General features: G+C 43.3%; 1 protein-coding gene across 2 annotated transcripts in view; it reads right to left on the bottom strand.

The window, feature by feature from the left end:
- The window catches only part of LOC121008936 (histidine--tRNA ligase, cytoplasmic-like), a 115212-nt gene that overhangs the window by 89259 nt on the left and 3336 nt on the right, over positions 1-22617 (bottom strand). For both annotated transcript variants that reach the window (XM_040441765.1, XM_040441775.1), the window contains exons 3-4: positions 16285-16374; positions 16048-16167 (exon numbers count right to left, since the gene is read on the bottom strand). In XM_040441765.1, coding sequence (XP_040297699.1) covers positions 16048-16167; positions 16285-16374 — 210 coding nt within the window. The remainder of the gene's footprint in view (positions 1-16047; positions 16168-16284; positions 16375-22617) is intronic.

The following is a 22617-nucleotide window of genomic DNA, read 5'->3' as shown; positions in this document are numbered from 1 at the left end:
TACCTGTACTTGCGGGGTACCCCCCACTGATGCTGCCACCCAGTTTTTTTTTTTTTTAAACATCGCCCCTACGCCCTCCTGAAGTTCTCGTGCTCAGTATGCGAATACTGAGCATCGGAACAGGTAGGAGGAGACGCCAGTGTTTCTCAATGGGCGTCTCCTTCTCCCTGGCTGTGACACTCTCCTTTGTGATTGGATCGCGGACTAGCCAGGGAGAAGGAGACGCCCATTGAAAAACCCTGGCGTTTCCTCCTCCCTGTTCCGATGCTCAGTATTAGCATACTGAGCTCAAAAACTTCAGGAGGGTGCAGTGGGGCGATGTTTAAAAAAAAAAAAAAAAACGAGTGGCAGCATCAGCAATACAGTACCCCGCAAGTACAGGTATTTAGCTCCTATAAGTAAAAAAGATGAAAGGTCCTCTTTAACGCTGGAAAAATCTAACATGAATTTGCCTTGGAATCCGCAGCAAAAGGATGTATTCACACGGCCGGATAGGCTTCAGTCTCTGTGCGACCACGCCCCAAAAAATAAAGGACATGTCCTATCTTTGGCTACAACATCCAGATCCCGGACCCATTGAGGTCAAGGGGTCCACACCACGATGTGGGGTGCACATGGACCCATGGTTTGCAGACTGCAGCTGTAGATGCTATTCAATGGGGCTAATCCATGTGTGGTCCCCCTGCAACTTTTTTCCTCCTGAAACGAAAATTTCCAATTCACACATGGAGAAATCTAGGGCAACAATTCCCGTTTAAAATCGACGAGACACTTATTTTGAGCATTTTTGCACACAAAAAATCACTGTAAAAATACTGTAACTCATTTCTTTCAACTTTTCTTGTACTTCTTCGCAATATAATTTGAAGCATGTGCGATATAACGATATATAGCAATATATTATTTTCTTCTGTATGTATACAAAATTGCCATTTGCCATCATCATGTCCCCCAGCAAGCGCCATCAGCCTCATGTGCATTGCCACCATCATCATGTCCCCCAACCAGCGCCATCAGCCCCATGCCATTGCCACCATCATCATGTCCCCATTCAGCGCCATCAGCCCCATGTACCATTGCCCCCATCATGTCCCCCAACCAGTGCCATCAGCCCCATGCCATTATCATCATGTCCCCCAGCCAGTGCCATCAGCCCCATGCCATTGCCACCATCATCATGTCCCCCAGCCAGCACCATCAGCCCCATGCTATTGCCACCATCGTCATGTCCCCCAGCCAGCGCCATCAGCCCCATGCCATTATTTGCCACCATCATCATGTCCCCCCTCCAGCGCCATCATCAGCCCCATGCCATAGCCATCCACCCCCCAATAGATTCGGGCCCCTGTTGCTACTTGCCTTTCCTGCACGGCTGGCTGATTGAGTCCGCAGGAGACGAAACGGGCCGCGTCTTCTTCCCAGCATGCACCGAGGGACCTGACGTCACACACAGCATCAGCCAGCGCGCTGTTGATGTGTGAACGCAAGGCCCTGCAGCCCGGTACAGAGTCGGGAGGCCACGTAGCGGTGAGTGAGAACTTAGCTTCTTCAATTCACTACCGCTCCATGATCATCTATCGCCATATAACTAAAATCTATATTGTCGGCCGAATTAATGACGATATTATCATATATCGTTTATATCGCCCACCCCTACTAGAAAGTGCTGAACGTAACTGAAAATATCTAAGCCAAGATACGGTAAATTGGATATATTTTCTCTTTGTGGTAACTCCAAAAATGAAAAAATATGCCCATTCACAACCACCTGTGCGAGATAATAAATATTATTCTTTTGCCGATAAATCTAAGGCCTGTAGATAACGATTATGCCAAAGGGGCGTACAACAAAGAGATTCTTTTATTCCCAACCAGTCTCTGAAAGTACTCCAGGACTTAATAAGTAGCTTCACAGCAACTCTATAGTCCTGTTGGAGATTAATTAACTGATCAGACTCCAATAAAGTAAAGATATTATCATGTGAAGATATATTCACCAAGGTTCTGCAAAGTGGGCTTCTCTCCCATTCATAATATAGCCATAGCTGTGATGCTATAAAATAGCCCTTGAACCAGGGAAGATTTAATCCTCCTTGTTCCATCGGCTTATAAAAATACTCTAATTTAAGCCTTACTTGCTTTCTCCCCCAAAGCAGATCATTAATAATTCTCTCAATCAGTTTTTAAAAAAATGGTCTTAAATCCATACTTGGGAGTTCCTGAGGATATACAATAATTGGGACAAAATCACCATCTTTACCAAAGATATTCTATCGGCTTTAGATAGCAGGAGTCGAAGCCATATCTTCATTTTAGATATCAATTTAGTTATCAATGGGATCAAATTACGCTGAAGGAAATCTTCAATCTTAGAAGAAATAGTGATACCCAAATATTCAAATGAATCAGAGATCCTCAAATTACTAGAAAACTCCTCGGTGAAAGGATCTAATCTGTCTTAGGCTACTTTCACACTTGCAATGTGATGCGGCGGGCAGTTCCGCCGATTTGGATGTGACTGAAAGCATTTGTGAGACGGATCCGGATGCGGATCCATCTCACAAATGCATTGCAAGAACGGATCCGGCTCTCCACTTGTCATGCGGAGAGACGGATCCGTCTTGTATTTTTTTCCACATTTTTACTGGTCTGCGCATGCGCAGGCCATAAGGACGGATCCGGCATTTTGAATGCCGGATCCAGCACTAATACATTCCTATGGGGAAAAATTAATTCAGGCAAGTCTTTCGCCGGAGATAAAACCGTGGCATGCTGCGGTTTTTTCTTTTGCCTGATCAGTCAAAACTGAAGACATCCTGATGCATCCTGAACGGCTTACTCTCCATTCAGAATGCATGGGGATTTGACTGATCAGTTCTTTTCCGGTATAGAGCCCCTTTGACGGAACTGAGTTAACAACTCGAATAACCCTCAAAAGTGTGGTATTAGTATGTTGTATATAAAATAAGACATCATCAGCATATAAGGATATAAGGATATACGATCTTCTGTTCCCAATATCCCAAACCCTTCAATCCTGGGATCCTGCCTAACCCTAACAGCGAGAGGCTCAATATAAATATCAAATAATAGTTGAGAAAGTGGACATTGTTGACTAGTACCTCTCCCTAAAGAAATACAAAAATAAAGAAATAGAGAAACAAAGCCCTGCTTGTCCAATCACTACCTAACTATATATTCCCTCTCTGTCTTAGGCCTCATGCACACGACCGTATTTTTTTGCGGTCCGCAAAAACGGGTTCCGTTTTTCCGTGATCCGTGACCGTTTTTTCGTCCGTGGGTCTTCCTTGATTTTTGGAGGATCCACGGACATGAAAAAAAGTCGTTTTGGTGTCCGCCTGGCCGTGCGGAGCCAAACGGATCCGTCCTGAATTACAATGCAAGTCAATGGGGACGGATCCGTTTGACGTTGACACAATATGGTGCAATTTCAAACGGATCCGTCCCCTATTGACTTTCAATGTAAAGTCAGGAGTTAATATACCATAGGATCGTAGTTTTCTCCAATCCGATGGTATATTTTAACTTGAAGCGTCCCCATCACCATGGGAACGCCTCTATGTTAGAATATACCGTCGGATTTGAGTTAGATCGTGAAACTCAAATCCGACAGTATATTCTAACACAGAGGCGTTCCCATGGTGATGGGGACGCTTCAGGTTAGAATATACGAAAAGAACTGTGTACATGGCAGCCCCCCCCCTCCCTCCCCTGTAGTTAACTCATTGGTGGCCAGTGCGGCCCCCCCCCCCCTCCCCTGTAGTTAACTCGTTGGTGGCCAGTGGGCCCCCCTCCCTCCCCTGTAGTTAACTCGTTGGTGGCCAGTGCGGCCGGCCCCCCTCCCTCCCCTGTAGTTAACTCGTTGGTGGCCAGTGGGCCCTCTCCCCTCCCTCCCCCTCCTAATTAAAATCTCCCCCCCTATCATTGGTGGCAGCGGAGAGTACCGATCGGAGTCCCAGTTTAATCGCTGGGGCTCCGATCGGTAACCATGGCAACCAGGACGCTACTGCAGTCCCGGTTGCCATGGTTACTTAGCAATTTGTAGAAGCATTATACTTACCTGCGAGCTGCGATGTCTGCGTCTGGTCGGGAGCTCCTCCTACTGGTAAGTGACAGGTCTGTGCGGCGCATTGCTTAATGACCTGTCACTTACCAGTAGGAGGAGCTCCCGGCCGGACGCAGACATCGCAGCTCGCAGGTAAGTATAATGCTTCTACAAATTGCCAAGTAACCATGGCAACCGGGACTGCAGTAGCGTCCTGGTTGCCATGGTTACCAATCGGAGCCCCAGCGATTAAACTGGGACTCCGATCGGTACTCGCTGCCACCAATGATAGGGGGGGAGATTTTAATTAGGAGGGGGAGGGAGGGGAGAGGGCCCACTGGCCACCAACGAGTTAACTACAGGGGAGGGAGGGGGGCCAACCGCACTGGCCACCAACGAGTTAACTACAGGGGAGGGAGGGAGGGGGCCCACTGGCCACCAATGAGTTAACTACAGGGGAGGGAGGGGGGGGGGGCGGGCGCACTAGCCACCAATGTGTTAACTACAGGGGGGGGGGGCTGCCCCCTGCTGCCTGGCAGCACCTGCCAGGCAGCAGGGGGCAGTCATGTACACAGTTCTTTTAGTATAGTCTAACCTGAACCTGAAGCGTCCCCATCACCATGGGAACGCCTCTGTGTTAGAATATACTGTCGGATCTGAGTTTTCACAAAGTGAAAACTCAGCTCTGAAAAAGCTTTTATGCAGACGGATCTTCGGATCCGTCTGTATTAAAGTAAACTACGGCCACGGATCACGGACACGGATGCCAATCTTGTGTGCATCCGTGTTCTTTCACGGACCCATTGACTTGAATGGGTCCGTGAACCGTTGTCCGTCCAAAAAATAGGACAGGTCATATTTTTTGGACGGACAGGATACACGGATCACGGTCTCAGCTGCAAAACTGTGCATTTTCCGATTTTTTCACGGACCCATTGAAAGTCAATGGGTCCGCGAAAAAAAACGTAAAACGGCACAACGGCCACGGATGCACACAACGGTCGTGTGCATGAGGCCTTAGGCTACTTTCACACTCGCGTTTTGTGCGGATCCGCCATGGACGGATCTGTTCAGATAATACAACCGTCTGCATCCGTTCAGAACGGATACGTTTGTATTATCTTTAAACATAGCCAAGACGGATCCGTCTTGAACACCATTGAAAGTCAATGGAGGACGGATCAGTTTTCTATTGTGCCAGATTGCGTCAGTGAAAACGGATCCGTCCCCATTTACGTACATTCGGTGTCAGAACGGATGTTCTGTGTCATCAGACGGACACCAAAACGCTGCAAGCAGCATTTTGGTGTCCGTCTCCAAAGCGGAATGGAGAGTGAACTGATGCAAACTGATGCATTCTGAGTGGATCCTTTTCCATTCAGAATGCATTAGAATGCAAACTGATCCGTTTTGGACCGCTTGTGAGAGCCCTGAACGGATCTCACAAACAGAAAGCCAAAACGCGAGTGTGAAAGTAACCTTAAAGACAATAAAACAGCTACCTTCAGTTTGTATTCAGCTTGTGAACAGTCACAATGCTTTGTCCAGAGGTTTCCCCTGTGTAAGGGTGAGCTCACATCACTATTTACTTTTCCGTTTTTCTGATCAGGGAAAACAGCTGAATAATTTTTATTTTGAGCGTCAGTTGTGCTCTGTTTGCATCAGTTTTTATCAGTTCCGTCAGGCATCAGTTAGTTCTGACAGGTGAAAGTCCTGCATGCAAGACTTTCTCCCTTCAAAAATAACGGAAAACTAAATGGTAATGTGAACTTGGCCTATCTAGATTTTTAAATAGGCTGCATTTGCTAAAACTTGACGCCCCTGACCATGTATAGGTGAGAATCCTACATGGAATATATATATAATTTACCTCATTTCCAGTCACTACATTTGTGTGTGTGTACAGTGTATACACTCACCTAAAGAATTATTAGGAACACCTCTTCTATTTCTCATTAATGCAATTATCTAGTCAACCAATCACATGGCAGTTGCTTCAATGCATTTAGGGGGGTGGTCCTGGTCAAGACAATCTCCTGAACTCCAAACTGAATGTCAGAACGGGAAAGAAAGATGATATAAGCAATTTTGAGCGTTGCATGGTTGTTGGTGCCAGACGGGCTGGTCTGAGTATTTCACAATCTGCTCAGTTACTGGGATTTTCACGCACAACCATTTCTAGGGTTTACAAAGAATGGTGTGAAAAGGGAAAAACATCCAGTATGCGGCAGTCCTGTGGGCAAAAATGCCTTGTGGATGCTAGAGGTCAGAGGAGAATGGGCCGACTGATTCAAGCTGATAGAAGAGCAACGTTGACTGAAATAACCACTCGTTACAACCGAGGTAGGCAGCAAAGCATTTGTGAAGCCACAACACGCACAACCTTGAGGCGGATGGGCTACAACAGCAGAAGACCCCAACGGGTACCACTCATCTCCACTACAAATAGGAAAAAGAGGCTACAATTTGCACGAGCTCACCAAAATTGGACTGTTGAAGACTGGAAAAATGTTACCTGGTCTGAGGAGTCTCGATTTCAATTGAGACATTCAAATGGTAGAGTCCGAATTTGGCGTAAACAGAATGAGAACATGTATCCATCCTCTGATGGCTACTTCCAGCAGGATAATGCACCATGTCACAAAGCTCGAATCATTTCAAATTGGTTTCTTGAACATGACAATGAGTTCACTGTACTAAAATGGCCCCCACAGTCACATAGAGCATCTTTGGGATGTGGTGGAATGGGAGCTTCGTGCCCTGGATGTGCATCCCTCAAATCTCCATCAACTGCAAGATGCTATCCTATCAATATGGGCCAAAATTTCTAAAGAATGCTATCAGCACCTTGTTGAATCAATGCCACGTAGAATTAAGGCAGTTCTGAAGGCAAAAGGGGGTCCAACACCATATTAGTATGGTGTTCCTAATAATTCTTTAGGTGAGTGTATAATATATATATATATATATATATATATATATATATATATACACACACACATTAGTCCAGAAAATGAACGGCACTCCAGTAGGTCAAGAACAAATAACTCCTTTATTCACCTGTGCGGTAAAACATTTCGGCTCAATACTAGAGCCTTTTTAAAGGCTCTAGTATTGAGCCGAGACGTTGTACCGCACGGGTGAATAAAGGAGTTATTTGTTCTTGACCTACTGGAGTGCCGTTCATTTTCTGGACTATTCATTGGGGTAAGAAGCCTATTCCCTGAAGAACGTGCACCCAAATTTTCACTTTTTACCAGTGCCGCCATTTTTCTCTGCCGCTGCCTATATACACTACTCACAAAAAGGGATATTTGGCTTTCGGGTGAAATTTATGGAAAATGAAGAGAAGATCGAAAAACGAAAAGATCACGCTACAGTGATAGTAGAAGCATGCAATGGTGATTTCATCATGTCAAACAATTTATTAAAACAAAAGCCAACCCCTTACAAAAAATGTCAGTCTCAATAACATGTCATGTGGCCTTGAGCATCAATTACAGCTTCACTATGATGTCTCATGCTGTTCACAAGTCAACTTATTGTCTGCTGAGGCATGGCATCCCACTTTTCTTGAAGGGCGACCCTCAGGTCATTGAGGTTCTAGGGTACATAGTTTTGAGTCTCTACACAGTGATCTCATAGGTTTTCAATGGGATTCAGGATTGTAGAAAGTGCAGACCACTTCATTTGAGGTACCCCAGTCTCCAGCCATTCCCTAATGATGCAACCGCGATGAGCTGGCGCATTATCGTCCATGAAGATGAAATTAGGCCTGTGTTGTTCATGCAAAGGCACTGGATTAATGATGTTATTCAAGTAGTATAGGCTTATCACTGTACCATTCACAAAGTGTAGGGCAGTTCTGTATTGACTAGACACCCCTGCTCACACTGTAACACCACCACCAAAGGCTTGTCTGGTGACACAGGTCTCTCCTTGACACCTCCAACATCATTGGCAGCTATTATTTCTGCTCAGCGTGAATTCAATTTTATCAGTGAACAGCACTGAGGCCCACTGGTCCCTTGTCCAGTGTAGATGCTCCCTGACCCATGCAAGATGATGACGCCTGTGGTCAGGTACCCTTGCAGGTCGTCTAGCACGCAGACCACGCTGATGTAAACTGTTTTGAATGGTCTGACTTGACATTTGGGTGCCTCTTACCTCCTTTAAATGTGCCTGTATTTGTGTGGCATTCAACTTCCAGTTCCTCAGGGCATTGTTCACAATGAAACGGACATCAGTGTGGGATGTGGCCAAAGGACGTCCACTTCTATGCCTTTCTGTGACCCTTCCAGTCTCTCTGTAGAAACCCGATGATGACACTATGACACGTTAAGCTCAGTGGCCACTTCCATCTGAGAACATCCTGCTTGAAGCCTCGCAATAGCGAGGTACTGTTGATCAATTGTTAGGTGTCGTCTTGGTCTCATGATGTCAAAATGTGAACAGCATGATGAGGAGGACTGTTTAAATACCAATTCTAATTGAACCAGGAAATGTTTAGGGCGATTCATGGATCAAACACATGTTGTTAATTGTGCAGTTAACCTCCTTGTAAGAGAACATCAAGTTGTGCAAAAAGTACTGAAACACTGAACATGTGTATTCAAATGTTTAGAGAAGGTCACATTAAGTTCACCTGTAAAAGTTATAGCACATTTTAGGTTTATGCTGAAATTTCACCCACAAGCCAAATATCCCTAACTTTTTGTCAGTAGGGTATATATCTGTACACACACCCCATATTCTTCGCAGAGTACTAGTCAAAAGTTGGGACACACCTTTTTTATTCCATGGTTTTTCTATGTTTTTTTTTCTACATTGTAGATTCATATTGAAGACATAAAGATGATGAAGGAACACATATGGAAGTAAGTAGAAATAAAAAAAAGTGTTAAACCAGAAAAAAAAATTAAATTCTTCAAAGTAGCTGCTTTTTGCTTTAATGGCAGCTTTGCACACTGTTGGCATTCTCTCAATATGCTACATAAAATTGTCACCTGAAATGTTGTTGAGCACTTGTTGGCTGCATTTCCTTTAATCCAACTCATCCCAAACAATTTAATGTGAGTTAAGATCGGGTGATTGTGGAGGACATGTTATCTGATGGAGTACTATATTACCCTCCTTCCTGGTCAAATAGTCCTTACACAGCCTGGAGGTGTGGTTGGGGTCATTGTCCTGTTGCAAATAAAATTATGGTCCCACTAAGTGCAAACCAAATTGGATGGCATGCCACTGAAGAAATCTGTGGTAGCCCAGCTGGTTAAAGGGGTTATCTGGGAATTTGATATTGATGGCATATCCTCTTTTCCTTAATGTTTCACGGTGGGAACCAAACATGTAGAAACCATCCACTCACGTTTTCTGAGTCTCACAAAGACATGGTGGTTGGAACTAAAAATCTCAAATTTGACTGATCAGACCAAAGAACTGATTTTCACTGGTTTAAAGGGCTTCTGTCACCCCACTAAACTCTTTTTTTTTTTTTTTGTGTACTTATAATCCCAATCCTGCGATATATCTATACATTGTGTTATTAATCATTTTCGTTCAGTAGATATGTCAAAAAACGTACTTTTATAATATGCTAATTACCTGTCTACCAGCAAGTAGGGCGTCTACTTGCTGGTAGCAGCCGCAAAAAACCGCCCCCTCCTCCTGTTGATTGACAGGGCCAGCCGCGATCTCCTCCTCTGACTGGCCCTGTCAGCATTTCAAAAATCGCGTGCCTGTGTTAATTCGGCGCAGGCGCTCTGAGATAAGGAGGCTCGCCTCCCCAGCACTCCCTCAGTGCGCCTGCGCCGATGATGTCACCGAAAGAGAAGACGTCATCGGCGCAGGCGCACTGAGGGAGTGCTGAGGAGGCGAGCCTCCTTATCTCAGAGCGCCTGCGCCGAATCAACACAGGCGCGCGATTTTTGAAATGCTGACAGGGCCAGTCGGAGGAGGAGATCGCGGCTGGCCCTGTCAATCAACAGGAGGAGGGGGCGGTTTTTTGCGGCTGCTACCAGCAAGTAGACGCCCTACTTGCTGGTAGACAGGTAATTAGCATATTATAAAAGTACGTTTTTTGACATATCTACTGAACGAAAATGATTAATAACATAATGTATAGATATATCGCAAGATAGGGATTATAAGTACACAAAAAAAAAAAAAATTAGTTTAGTGGGGTGACAGAAGCCCTTTAATCCCCATTGCTTGCGTTTCTTTGCCCCAGTATATTTTATTCTTATTGTTGCTCCTCACTAGTGGCTTCTTTGCAGCAATATGAATATAAAGGCCTCTCAGTCTTTATTTAACAATTGATGCTGAGATGTGTCCGGTACTTGATCTCTGTAAAGCATTGATGGTTTTCATGACTGCACTCGTGGGTATCGTCAAAGTTCTGGAGATTTTCCAGATTGACTGACCTTCAAGTATTAAAGTAATGATGGGCTGTCGTTTCTCTTTACTTAGCTGAGTAGTTCTTGCCATAAGGTGGATTAGAACAGTAGTAGAATAGGGCTAAACACTGTAAAGAACCGTGTACCAATCCAATCTCTGCAAGCATAGTCTCAATCATATTAGGAAATCTCAAATAAATTATGAAAGCAAGAAGTTCTACAAATTAACTCCTGACGAAGCATGCCTGTTAACTGTAAACTACTGTGTGCAAAAATGTGAAAGCAAAAGGGGGCTATTTAGAAGAAGCTAAAGAACATAACATATACTATTTTTGTTAAACTTTTTTTGATTGTTTTCATGTCCAATATGAATCTACAATGTAGAAAAAAAAAAAAAATGAATAAGAAAAACAATTGAATGAAAAGTTGTATCCAAACTTTTGACTTGTACTGTAATACAGTCCTGATCAAAAGTTTAAGACCACTTGAAAAATGGCAAAAAATCATATTTAGCATGGCTGGATCTTAACAAGGTTCCAAGTAGAGCTTCAACATGCAACAAGAAGAAATGGGAGTGAGACATATGACCATGCTTATGCAAATAAGTTTTTACATGACAAAACTGTATAGAAAGGTTTAATAATAATATAATAATAATATTATGTTATGACAATCAGAAATCTTTTGGTCACCCTAATGATAATGATCTAGGTGCGCAGGTACACCCAAGCCATCCAACAGATGTGAAGCAACTTTGAGGCTTACTGGCTCTCAGTCAGATGAGAGCTGGTTTGGAATGTCTCATAGTGCACAAGGCTGCCATTGTAAGGTATGCTAACTATTATCTGTCTCATGGATAGATTGTTGGATTCCACATACCTGGCTATTGGCTTATAGCCTTTGTGTGGTTGTCTATTGTATGTCATAGATAATAGGAGTCCAAGACGCATCCAGCCATCCTCTTAATGCTGTTTCCAAACCATTTTGATGGGGTTTTCATCAATTTCTAACCTTTTTCTGTGAACCAGACACCCTCTCTTCTTCAGAGCAGGGGGTGCCTGGTTTGATGCTCGGGTCTTCCATTGACTTTCATTGTATTCAATTGTACTTGAGCACCCGCAGTATTCGGCCGAGTACTGCAATGTGCCGAGCATAGCGATGCTCGAGCCGAGCAGCAGTTCAGCCGAGCATGCTCGCTCAACACTATTTATAATGCCTTGGATATAACCACTGTGTCAACCATCAGACTTGGCTTTAGATTTTCCAATCGGTGTTATCCTGGAAGTCTCCTGGTTTTCATCTTTTAAAGACTGTACAGGGAACTGGACTTAGTTGCAGGAGAACCACAAGGCCGCTAACACCTGAAGATTGACAGTTGACCCATCGTATTTGAAAAACACTGGTGCAAAACACAGGGGGATCAGGCAAAACCATAGTCAAGGACAGACAGAGGTAAGGTCAGGCAGAGTATGAGTAAACCAATAAACAGTCCAAGGTCAGCGCAGGCAACAAAGGTCAATATGGTTGTCAGACAGCAGAGGACTAATATCCAGAAAACAGGCAGAAGTCGGTACACAGGCAGACAAACAAATGCAGAACACCTTGAAAGGAACTAGCATGCCTTAAGTGTCTAAAGGTGTCCAGTTTTATTGTTTGTATGAGTAATGTTGTGCTGACATACCTTTTTTTTTTGTTTGCATTCTGCGTGCTAGCTTTATGGATGTACACCTGCGACTATGAATGTGCTTGTCTAAATGTTTTTGTAGTGCTGGGAAGAACAGACAGCAGACTGGTTGGGCCCACTGCAAGTGAGCAGAGGAAGACGTGGGTCCAGACTGCCGGAGTGGATGAGGAAAGGTAAGCATAGCGCCCCTTGTGACCTTCTCAGGAGAGAGGGGGGCAGCAGCAGGCAAGGGCCCCCAATAAAACATGATCATTAAGGGAACATTGAATTGCAAAGTATAACAAAAACTAAGGGCAGCAGTCTGTGACCTAAAGCTCAAGAGAAGATGTGTGATACAACAAAACAATGACCCAAAGCACCCAAGTAGATCAACTAAGAATAGTTGGGGGAAAAAAATCTGTGTTTTGAAATAGTCAGAGTCCTAATCTTAAGATGCTGTGGCATGACCTGAAGAGAGCTGTTTATACAAGGCATATTAGAAATACTGACCGAAACATTTGCTGGGAGGAATGGTCCGAAATTCCTCCTAAAGTGACCCTCCAGTTCATAAAAAAAATAATAAAATTCACATCATCTTGGAAAAGAACAGGACACTTACATAGTGTCCTCCTTTTCATTTTTTTTAGGTGCAGATCTGCCAATTCCTTGGCTCCTCTTCTGACATCAAAGATGGCTGCACCACTTCTTAGGGCTTATACACACAACCAGATCTGTTTTTGTGGTCCGCAAATTGCGGATCCGCAAAACACAGATACCAGCCATGTGTCTTCCATATTTTGCAGAACATCCTTCTCATCCTTAATGACAGAAATGCCTATTCGTGTCCGCAAATACAGGCAAGAACAGAACATATTCTATCTTTTTTGCAAGGCCAAGGAACGGACATACGGATGCGGACAGCATACTGTGTGCTGTCCGCATCGTTTGCGGCCCCATTGAAATGAATAGGCCCCCATTCAATCCGCAAAATTGCGGAACGGATGCACACAGAAATATACTGTCGTGTGAATAGGCCCTTATACTGCCTGATGCATACTGTGCACTTAGTAGCTCTAGCAGACATTGTCTTGGGCTGGCAATAAACAGTGTGCATCAGATCTAACTGAGAAGTAGGGCAGCCATCTTGAATAGCAGAAGAGAAGACCAATAATTAGTGGATCTGCAACTAAAAAAATTTAAAGGAATGAACCATGTAAGAATTCTGTTAGTTTCCCAGTTAATCTGAATGTTTTTTCTTGAACTGGAGGGTCTCTTTAACAGGTTGCCGACCTAGGAGGAGAATGCTTGTCCTAACTGTCTGGTACTTAATGCCTTAGGACGAGCATTCTCGTCCTAGGGTTAACCGGCTGTCAGTGTAAGGCACTGACAGTTCAATACAGCACAATACAGATTATGCTGTATTGAAACAGGGATCAGACACTGAAATGTTGAATTCCCATAGTGGGACAAAAATAAAAAATAATAAAAGTGAAATAATTGTTTTTAACAATAAAAAAAAATATTAAAGTTTCAGTTAAAAAAAAAAGCCCCTTCCCCATAAAAAGAGACATATAAAATTGCAAAAAATAGAAAAAAAAAAAAAAAAAACACACATACTAGGTATCACGCGTCCGTAACAACCTGCTCTAAAAAAATGTCCCATGATCCACCCCTTCCGGTCAACACTGTAAAAAAAAAAAAAAAAAACTGTGCTAAAAAGAGCAATTTTTTTGTCAACTTTTATCACAAAAAGTGTAATACCAAGCGATCAAAAAGTCATATGTACCCAAAAATAATACCAAACAGTCATCTCATCCCGCAAAAAATGAGTTCCTACATAAGACAATCGGCCAAAAAATAAAAAAAGATATGGCTTTCAGAAAATGGAGACATAAAAACATTTTTTGGTTTCAAAAATGCTTTTATTGTTTAAAACCAAAATATATAAAAAAAAAAAACATATTAGGTATCGCCACATCAGTAACAACCTGCTCTATGAAAAATATCACATGAGCTAACCAGTCTGGTGAACACCATAAAAATAAATAAATAAAAACGGTGCCAAAAAATAAATTATTTTGTCACCATACATCACAAAAAGTGTAATACCAAACGATCAAAAAGTAGTATATACCCCAAAATAGTACCAATCAAACCGTCATCTCATCTCGCAAAAAATGAGACACTAACTAAGACAATCACCCAAAAAATAAAAAAGATTTGGCTTTCTGAAAATGGAAACATAAAACATGATTGTTTCTCTTTCAAAAATTGTGCGCTCTGCCGTGTTCCCGTACAGCAGTTTACGACCAGATATGGGGTGTTTCTGTAAACTGCAGAATCAGGGTAATAACTATTGAGTTTTATTTGGCTGTTAACCCTTGATGTGTTACAGCAAAAAATGAAATAAAATGGAGAATCTGCCAAAAAGGTGAAATTTTAAAATGTCATCTCCTTTTCCTTTAATTCTTGTGGAACACCTAAGGGGTTAAAAAGTTTGTAAAATCAGTTTTGAATAACTTGAGGGGTGTAGTTTCTACAGTGGGGTCATTTATGCGTGTTTTCCACTATGTAAGCCCCACAAAGCGACTTTACAATTAAAGTGGTCCTTAAAAAAGTGGGTTTTGTTAATTTTCTTAAAAATTTGCTTCTAAAATTCTAAGCCTTATAATATCCTAAAAAATTTAATTACATTTACAAAATGATGCAAACATGAAAGTAGACATATGGGGAATGTAAGGTAATAACTATCTTATGATGTATCACTATCTGCCTTAGAAGCAGAGAAATAAAAATTTTGAAAATTGCTAATTTTTCCAAATTTCCTGTGAATTATATCGACTAAAATGTTTCACTATCATGAAGAACAACGAGTTGCGAGAAAACAATCTCAGAATGGCTTGGAAAAGTAAAAGCATTCCGAAGTTATCACCACATAAAGTGACACATGTCAAGTTTTCTAAAAACAGCCTGGTCCTTAAGGTGAAAAATGGCAGGGTCCTGAAGGAGTTAACATTGTGCAAGTGCTTGAAGGCTCCATAGGGCATTAAAGAGGCTTTCCAGTCCTTTTACATTGATAGCCTACCTACAGGATAGAACACCGATTTCTGATTGTATATCTGTAAAGAATAAATCAAGGCAACTGGACTTACTGTAGATTTCTTGAAAACGGTTCACTCGTTCTTCCAACGAGCTTTCTCAATTCTGATTTATTCTTTACAGATATACCATGACCTGGATAAATGAGAACCTTCACAGACAATTTCTGATTGGTGAGAGTCTGCCACGTCACACCCCTGATGATCAGCTCCATATACAGATCAATCCATTGTGTGTAGTGGAAGACGCTGGTTCAGTGGGAGCAGTGCAGCAGTAACCAGTCTCATCCACTACAAACAATGGATGGGGCAGTAGTTCCAGCACTAGAGCACCTTCAGAACAGATAATCGGCAGGGGTACAGGGTGTTACAGATAAGATACTGATGGCTTATCCTGAGGATAGGCCATCAATATAAAAAAGACCAGAAAATCCCTTTAAATTCAAGGGTTCAATTACTGTCCCTGTGCTGTGGACGTGCTCAATAAAAGACTTGAAAAGTACAACTGCTTGCTAGTTACTAGTTTAGTTAAATTAACTGTCTATAGTTGTTAGTTATAGCAGTGAATGCCGCTTAGCGAGTCAATGGCTACAGCGATTACCCACCTGAACCAGTGACTGGTTGAGCAGAATTCACAGCTATTTTCTGGGGACAGGATCAGGACGTGCAGCGCAGCAGGGACATAGTCACAGTGGAAATAACAGTAGCAGGGAATGGGCAAAGTGAGTGAAAGCTATGTTATTTTGCAAACCTTTATTTCTGCTGGAATACTTCTTTAACATAACATAGCATCATATGCCTTCTTTATTATAACATAAAACTAACCTTAAGCTCAAAGACAGGCGTGTCAATGCCCTCTGCTCCATGGCGTTTGAAGCAATTCAATACTATGCTGAACACCTTCTCTCGAAGGGCCATTTGCTTGGGGTCAGCATCATGTGTGCCCTGTAATTTCAATGCAGATTAAACATAAAGAAAAGGTACAAACCTAGAAATATGAATACTGTATATAGATACTGTACACACTTCATACTTCAAAAGACATCTTAAAAACAGAATTACTTTTGGAGTCTTCAGTACAAAGTTTTTCCTGTGCTCCACATCACATGTTGGTGCTGCCACATCATGATGTAGAAATGCCTTTGTGGTGACCTGTAAATATACACAGTGATATACACAGATTACATACTGTAATCGGCATCATTTAATATAAAAAAAGTACATACGTGATGTGAAAAGAGAGAGTCTCAGTTGGGAACCAATCACATTACTGCTTTTATACTCTAAGGATACTTTCACACTACCGTTTTATTTTTCCGGCATTGAGTTCCGTCCTAGGAGCTCAATACCGGAGAAAAAAACGGATCAGTTTTATCCTAATGCATTCTGAATGGAGAGCAATCCGTTCAGGATGAGTCAGTTCAGTCCCTTTTACGTTTTTTGGACGGAGAAAATACCGCAGCATGCACACTCACCGGAATGATTGAAGTGTATTAGTGCCGGATCCGGCATTAAGTGTTCCAGCAAAACGGATACAGCTTTTTGGTCTGCGCATGCGCAAACCTTTAAAAATGCAAAAGTAAATTAATTACTGGATCCGTTTTTCCAGGTGACACCGGAGAGACGGATCTGGTATTGCAATGCATTTGTCAGACGGATCCGCATCCAGATCCATCTGGCAAATGCTATCAGTTTGCGTCCGGATTGCCAGATCCGGCAGGCAGTTCCGGTGATGGAACTGCCTGCCGGAATCCTCTGCCGCAAGTGTGAAAGTACCCTAACCTGCACTGGAAAAAAACAGTGATGTGAGTGGTTGCCTCTTCTGATCTGCACTAGTTTTTATTTGGATGCAGAAGTCTACTGTCACGGCCATGGCTATGACCGTGACTCCTGAACCGCATGCGGTTGTCAGCGGTTTTCTTTGGTGTTCAATCACAGGTGAGGGCTGTGGTATTTGCCTCACCTGTGGTTGCCGCTGGCAACAGTATGTATGTGGCAGCGTAGCAGGCTGAGCTGTGCCATCGCAGCTCGCTACGTTGTGCATGCGGTTTTGTGTGATGTGTGTATGTGTGCACTTCCTTTTTATGTTTTTGTGTGCACGTCCCCTTTAAGTGGTGTTTTCCCTTCCCTGGTGTTGGAAGGGTTAATCTCCTTCCTAGTGTGTGTGCACTGGGTGTGTCCGTTTGTGGGTGTGGCTGCCTGGGCTATAAAGCCTCAGTTTACACAGACTTCTGGGGGGTACTCCAGCCTTGTAAGCTGGAGGAACTCTCCTGGTCATTTCCATCTGCCAGTGTGGGCCACCCTTGTGATCATAAATTGTGATACATTATGTTATGTTATGATCAGTTGATTTGGTTCCTGTTATATATTTGTGCAGCTATGGATCTGGGTTCCTGTGTGTGGTTGTGTGTTTGCTGGGTTCATTGGATCTTGTCTGGACTTCAGCTTGCCTGCACAGGGATCCAGTCAGCAAGGCTGTGGCAGGTAAGTGGAACTAGTTCACATTACCTGCCATATCCATAGGACTGTTTGTGTTCCCCCATTTTCCCAACAGCTTGGCCGTTGAGACTCCTGCTCCTCCGTGCCTAGGAGGAGTGGGGCGTCTTACTCTGACTCCTAGCGCAGGGACCGGACGGAGGGTGAGTTAGGGATCCGAGGTTCCTGCGCATGGGTCCTCCTACCTTTAAGGTCGGCCCATGCAGTTAGGAGTTAGGGTCAGGGTAGGGACGCTGTTAGGAGGTGACCTGCTCCCTATCCTGTTCTCCTGGTCGAGTAGGCCATAACATCTTCAGGACTTACACGGCTGAGGATTTTCCCCATCCTCAGCCGTGACATCTACTCCCTGACCTAACGATCGGTTTTAAAGTTTTAGGATAAATATGGTCAGACGGGCTGAAGAATTCCATCTGATCTCCAAAATCCTCTCCACCATACACCAAATAACGAGTAAGGCCTCTTTCACACGGACGAGATCTCCGCGCGGGTGCAATGCGTGAGGTGAACGCATTGCACCCGCACTGAATCCGGACCCATTCACTTCTATGGGGCTGTGCACACGAGCATGCTCTACTTTGTGCGTTTTTCACACAACGCAGGCCCCATAGAAATGAATGGTGCTGCGTGAAAATCGCAAGCATCCGCAAGAAAGTGCGGATGTGGTGCGATTTTCACGCATGGCTGCTAGGAGATGATCGGGATGGGGACCCGATCATTATATTATTTTCCCGTATAACATGGTTATAAGGGAAAATAATAGCATTCATACAGAATGCTTACTAAAATAGGGCTGGAGGGGTTAAAAAAAAAATTATTATAATTTAACTCACCTTAATCCACTTGTTCGCGCAGCCCGGCTTCTCTTCTGTCTTCTTCGTTGCTGTGCAGGAGGAAAATGACCTGTGGTGATGTCACTGCGCTCATCACATGGTCCGTCACATGATCCATCACCATGGTGATGGATCATGTGACGGACCACGTGGTGAGCGCAGCGACGTCACCACAGGTCCATTACCCAGGTCTTGAAGAAAGAAGACAGAAGAGAAGCCGGGCTGCGCGAACAAGTGGATTAAGGCGAGTTACATTTTTTATTTATTTTTTAACCCCTCCAGCCCTATTTTAGTAAGCATTCTGTATTAAGAATGCTATTATTTTCCCTTATAACCATGTTATAAGGGAAAATAATACAATCTACACAACACCGATCCCAAAAATGCCGATTTTTCTCACGTGCGTGCAAAACGCATTAAAATGTTTTGCACTCGCGCTGAAAAATCGCGGATTTTCCCGCGACGCATCCGCATATTATCCGGCCCAAAAACATGACGCACGTGTGAAAGAGGCCTAAATGAATGGAGTCTACCAGAAAGCGTGCAGCCCAATGACACCAATAATCCACAGCACTCTTTAGGGTACATTTCAATGGAGGATTTTTGGTACCAGTTATAGCGCAGATTCTGAGCCGAAATATGGGCCGAATCTGCGCTAGACCACCACCCACTGTTTTCAATGGAAGGCCACTTCGCAGTTCATATCACCATGTGGTGTCCAAGACCGTGCCAAGAATGTGAAGGTCCGTTCTTTGTGCCATTACGAGCGGACCACTCACAAAGCCACAGCAGGGGCCTGCTCGCTGTTTATCGACATTCAGTGGAGTTAAAACTAGAGCGGGTCCACATGGAAACCCACAGCAGAAACTGCAGCACAGCAGACAAAATCCGCCATCTGAACATACCCTTACATGGATATTATTTTTCAAACCAAATTTGTTACATGTAATATATAAAAGTGTAACTTCACTTTTGATATTTCATAGTATAAAGTTACTTAACTTTTAAAATACTAATTTACTATTGTTAATAATATTTGCAGTCATCCTTAGCATTCGTATACACAGATAGTATCAAAATTCTAGTTGTATTTAGAAGCAGGTAGCCTGGCAGAGCCCATCAATGCAGCGTAACCGGCACCAATGTGCTAGGCAGGAGTAGCGATGTGTGCTCCTGCCAGTACATATTACTACGCTCACAGATCCATACACATGACTGCAGTGTACAGATTCTGTATGTGCTGCAGTGAAGAGTGCTTCAGGAAGGCCCAAGCTTTACGGACACGTTTTGCTGGAAAAACAATATAAGCAATTTATAAAATGTATTACAAAAATTATTATTAGGGAATATGTAAGAGTTAAACTACTGAAGGTTTGAAGTGGTTGTTCCACGACAGATATCGGATTGCAGGGTGGTCCGACTGCTAGGCCCTCTGCAATCCCAAGACGAGACAGCACTCCATCAATTCCACAGAAGAAGTGAATGGAGCAGTGGACCGACTTGTGCACTACCGATCCAGTTAAAACGTAACATTTAATAACCAATATATTAAGAAAATAGGCCCATAGACAAAAATTACACAATGTCTAAAATGACTTCACAAGAGTTGCACCAAACACGTGCAACCATTAACTTGCACGCCAGTGTCATCAGGCATCCAAGAATAGAGGAGGAGATAGTAATACTCAAAAGTTTAAAAGGACCCAAATGCTGGGTCTCTTACCCTACATGTCCCAATCTCTACCTCCTATCGTCTTCCTCTCTCTGTGTCCCTTGTTGTCCCTTTTAAACCGGCGATGACTGCCCAGCTTCGTGAAAAGGACTGAAGAAAAAAGGGAGGAGCTGTAAAGAGGTACACATAGATATCAGTTCACACAAATATGCCAAGCGTCCTGACGTGTTTCATTGGCACCTGCCAAATCCTCAGGGGACCAATCACATAGTGCAATTTCCAATAGGCCCCAGCAAATGCTTGGCCAAACACATCACAGCTAATTATGGCGGAAATTACTCCAATTTGAGATTTTTGGGTATAGAGGCCGTCCCCCCCCACTGAAGAGAGGGGGAGACTGGGATAGGACAATACTACAGAGGGAGACCTGGTGGATCTTTGAGCTTAAAACTGTCTACCCAAAGGGTCCAAATGAACAACTACTATTTAGTTGTTATATATAGTTCTTGTGCGAGTGCCATCCCAAAGGAACATATGATCTCCTAATATATATATATATATATATATATATATATATATATACATACATTTTATACTATTTGTCATCCTAAAATGTAGACTATATACACATCTGTATGTCATTTGTGTATATCAAAAAACTTTTATGCGCATACTATAAATATCTCATTTATGTATACTGGAATAGCCACTTTGCATAAGGCCTGGTCTTTATACTACACCATTCTCATATCCTTCTGTTGCATTGTTATTGCCCCTGTGTCTCTTCATCACACTTTGAATTAGAAGTTGCCATTATATAAACCCTACCGCCTGTAGCGGACAGCTATCTGTCTGTCACGCTTACCTTGGCTGTGTACAGGGGTATGGGGAGGGGTGACTAGCCCATTCAGTCCCTCCACACCCCCGTTTTTGAACCGCCCACTTATTGACATCATTGAGTGAGGCACTCTGATATATTTTCCGATCATGTGATGAATCCGGTCAGATGATCATGTGGCTGGTCACATGACAAATACGAGGGCGCACTTTAAAAAGAAGCGCACATGGACATTTTAGCTGCCGCTGCCATACGCAGGATGCCATGCTACACTGCTGACCCATCCCTTTTGAACACATGGACAGCTAAGTACCTGTTGTTAGCGCCTGATCACCACTATACGTGTCTTTAAAAACTGTTGATTGTGGCCTTAGCATTGCTAGGGCCTATCGGAAATTGTACTATATGATTGGTCCCCTGAGGATATGGCAGGTGCCAATGAAACGCGTCAGAACGCTTGGGATATTTGTGTGAACTGATATCTATGTGTACCTCTTTTTTCTTCAGTCCTTTTGACGAAGCTGGGCAGTCATCTCCGGTTAAAAAGGGACAACAAGGGACACAGAGAGAGGAAGACGATAGGAGGTAGAGATTGGGACATGTAGGGTAAAAGACCCAGCATTTGTGTCCTTCTAAACTTTTGAGTAATACTATCTCCTCCTCTATTCTTGGATGCCTGATGACACTGGCGTGCAAGTTAATGGTTGCACGTGTTTGGTGCAACTCTTGTGAAGTCATTTCGGACATTGTGTAATTTTTGTTTTATGGACCTATTTTCTTAATATATTGGTTATTAAAGGTTAAGTTTTAACTGGGTCGCCTACTCTTGTGAATTAGTATTTGAATTTTCTGGTTGCCCATGCTGACATCAGTAAATGACCGAAGTCATCTGGTCATGTGAGAATTCTTTCACTACCGATACATTAAAAGAAGGGACAGGAACCAATCAATCTTGGGATGACAGGGGTCCCAGCGGTTGGAACCCCATGGTGCCGTAGTTATCACCTATTCTGTGTATGTAGGTGATGAATCCTTTTACGTGGGATAATTCTTTTAAAGAGGTTGCCCAGTTTCAGCAGGAAACCGGACAAGCCTTGGACATCCGCCCGAGGCCAGTGATTGGCTGCAGCAGTCGTGTTGTCGATGTGATGTCACCGTTGCAGCCAGGTAAATAGAGCTGGTTGGGGAACAGGGGTGGTGACGCAGGATCTGTCAGGTAAGTACTTACCAGTTCTTTACTGCAGGCAAATCTCAAGGGTTGTCCAGTTTCCTACTGTCAACCGAACGGTCTGAGATATATTTATGTGTGAACATTCATGTAGATGGTGATCTGACACTACAGGCATCTCCATGATAACACTAAACCTCAGAAGGGAACATATATACCATGTAGATTGTAAGCCCTCACGGGCAGGGCCCTCTCTCCTTCTGTACCAGTCTGTCACTTGTTTATACTTAGTGCAATTGTCTGTATTACGTATGTGCACCCCTTTTTATATGTACAGCGCTATGGAATGAATGGCGGTTTAATAATAAATAATAATATTATAATAACTGGA

Source organism: Bufo bufo, chromosome 1 (assembly GCF_905171765.1).
Source record: "Bufo bufo chromosome 1, aBufBuf1.1, whole genome shotgun sequence".
Taxonomy (NCBI): Eukaryota; Metazoa; Chordata; class Amphibia; order Anura; family Bufonidae; genus Bufo; species Bufo bufo.
Note: the sequence above shows the minus strand (reverse complement) of the source record. Positions and strands in the feature narration are given on the sequence as shown.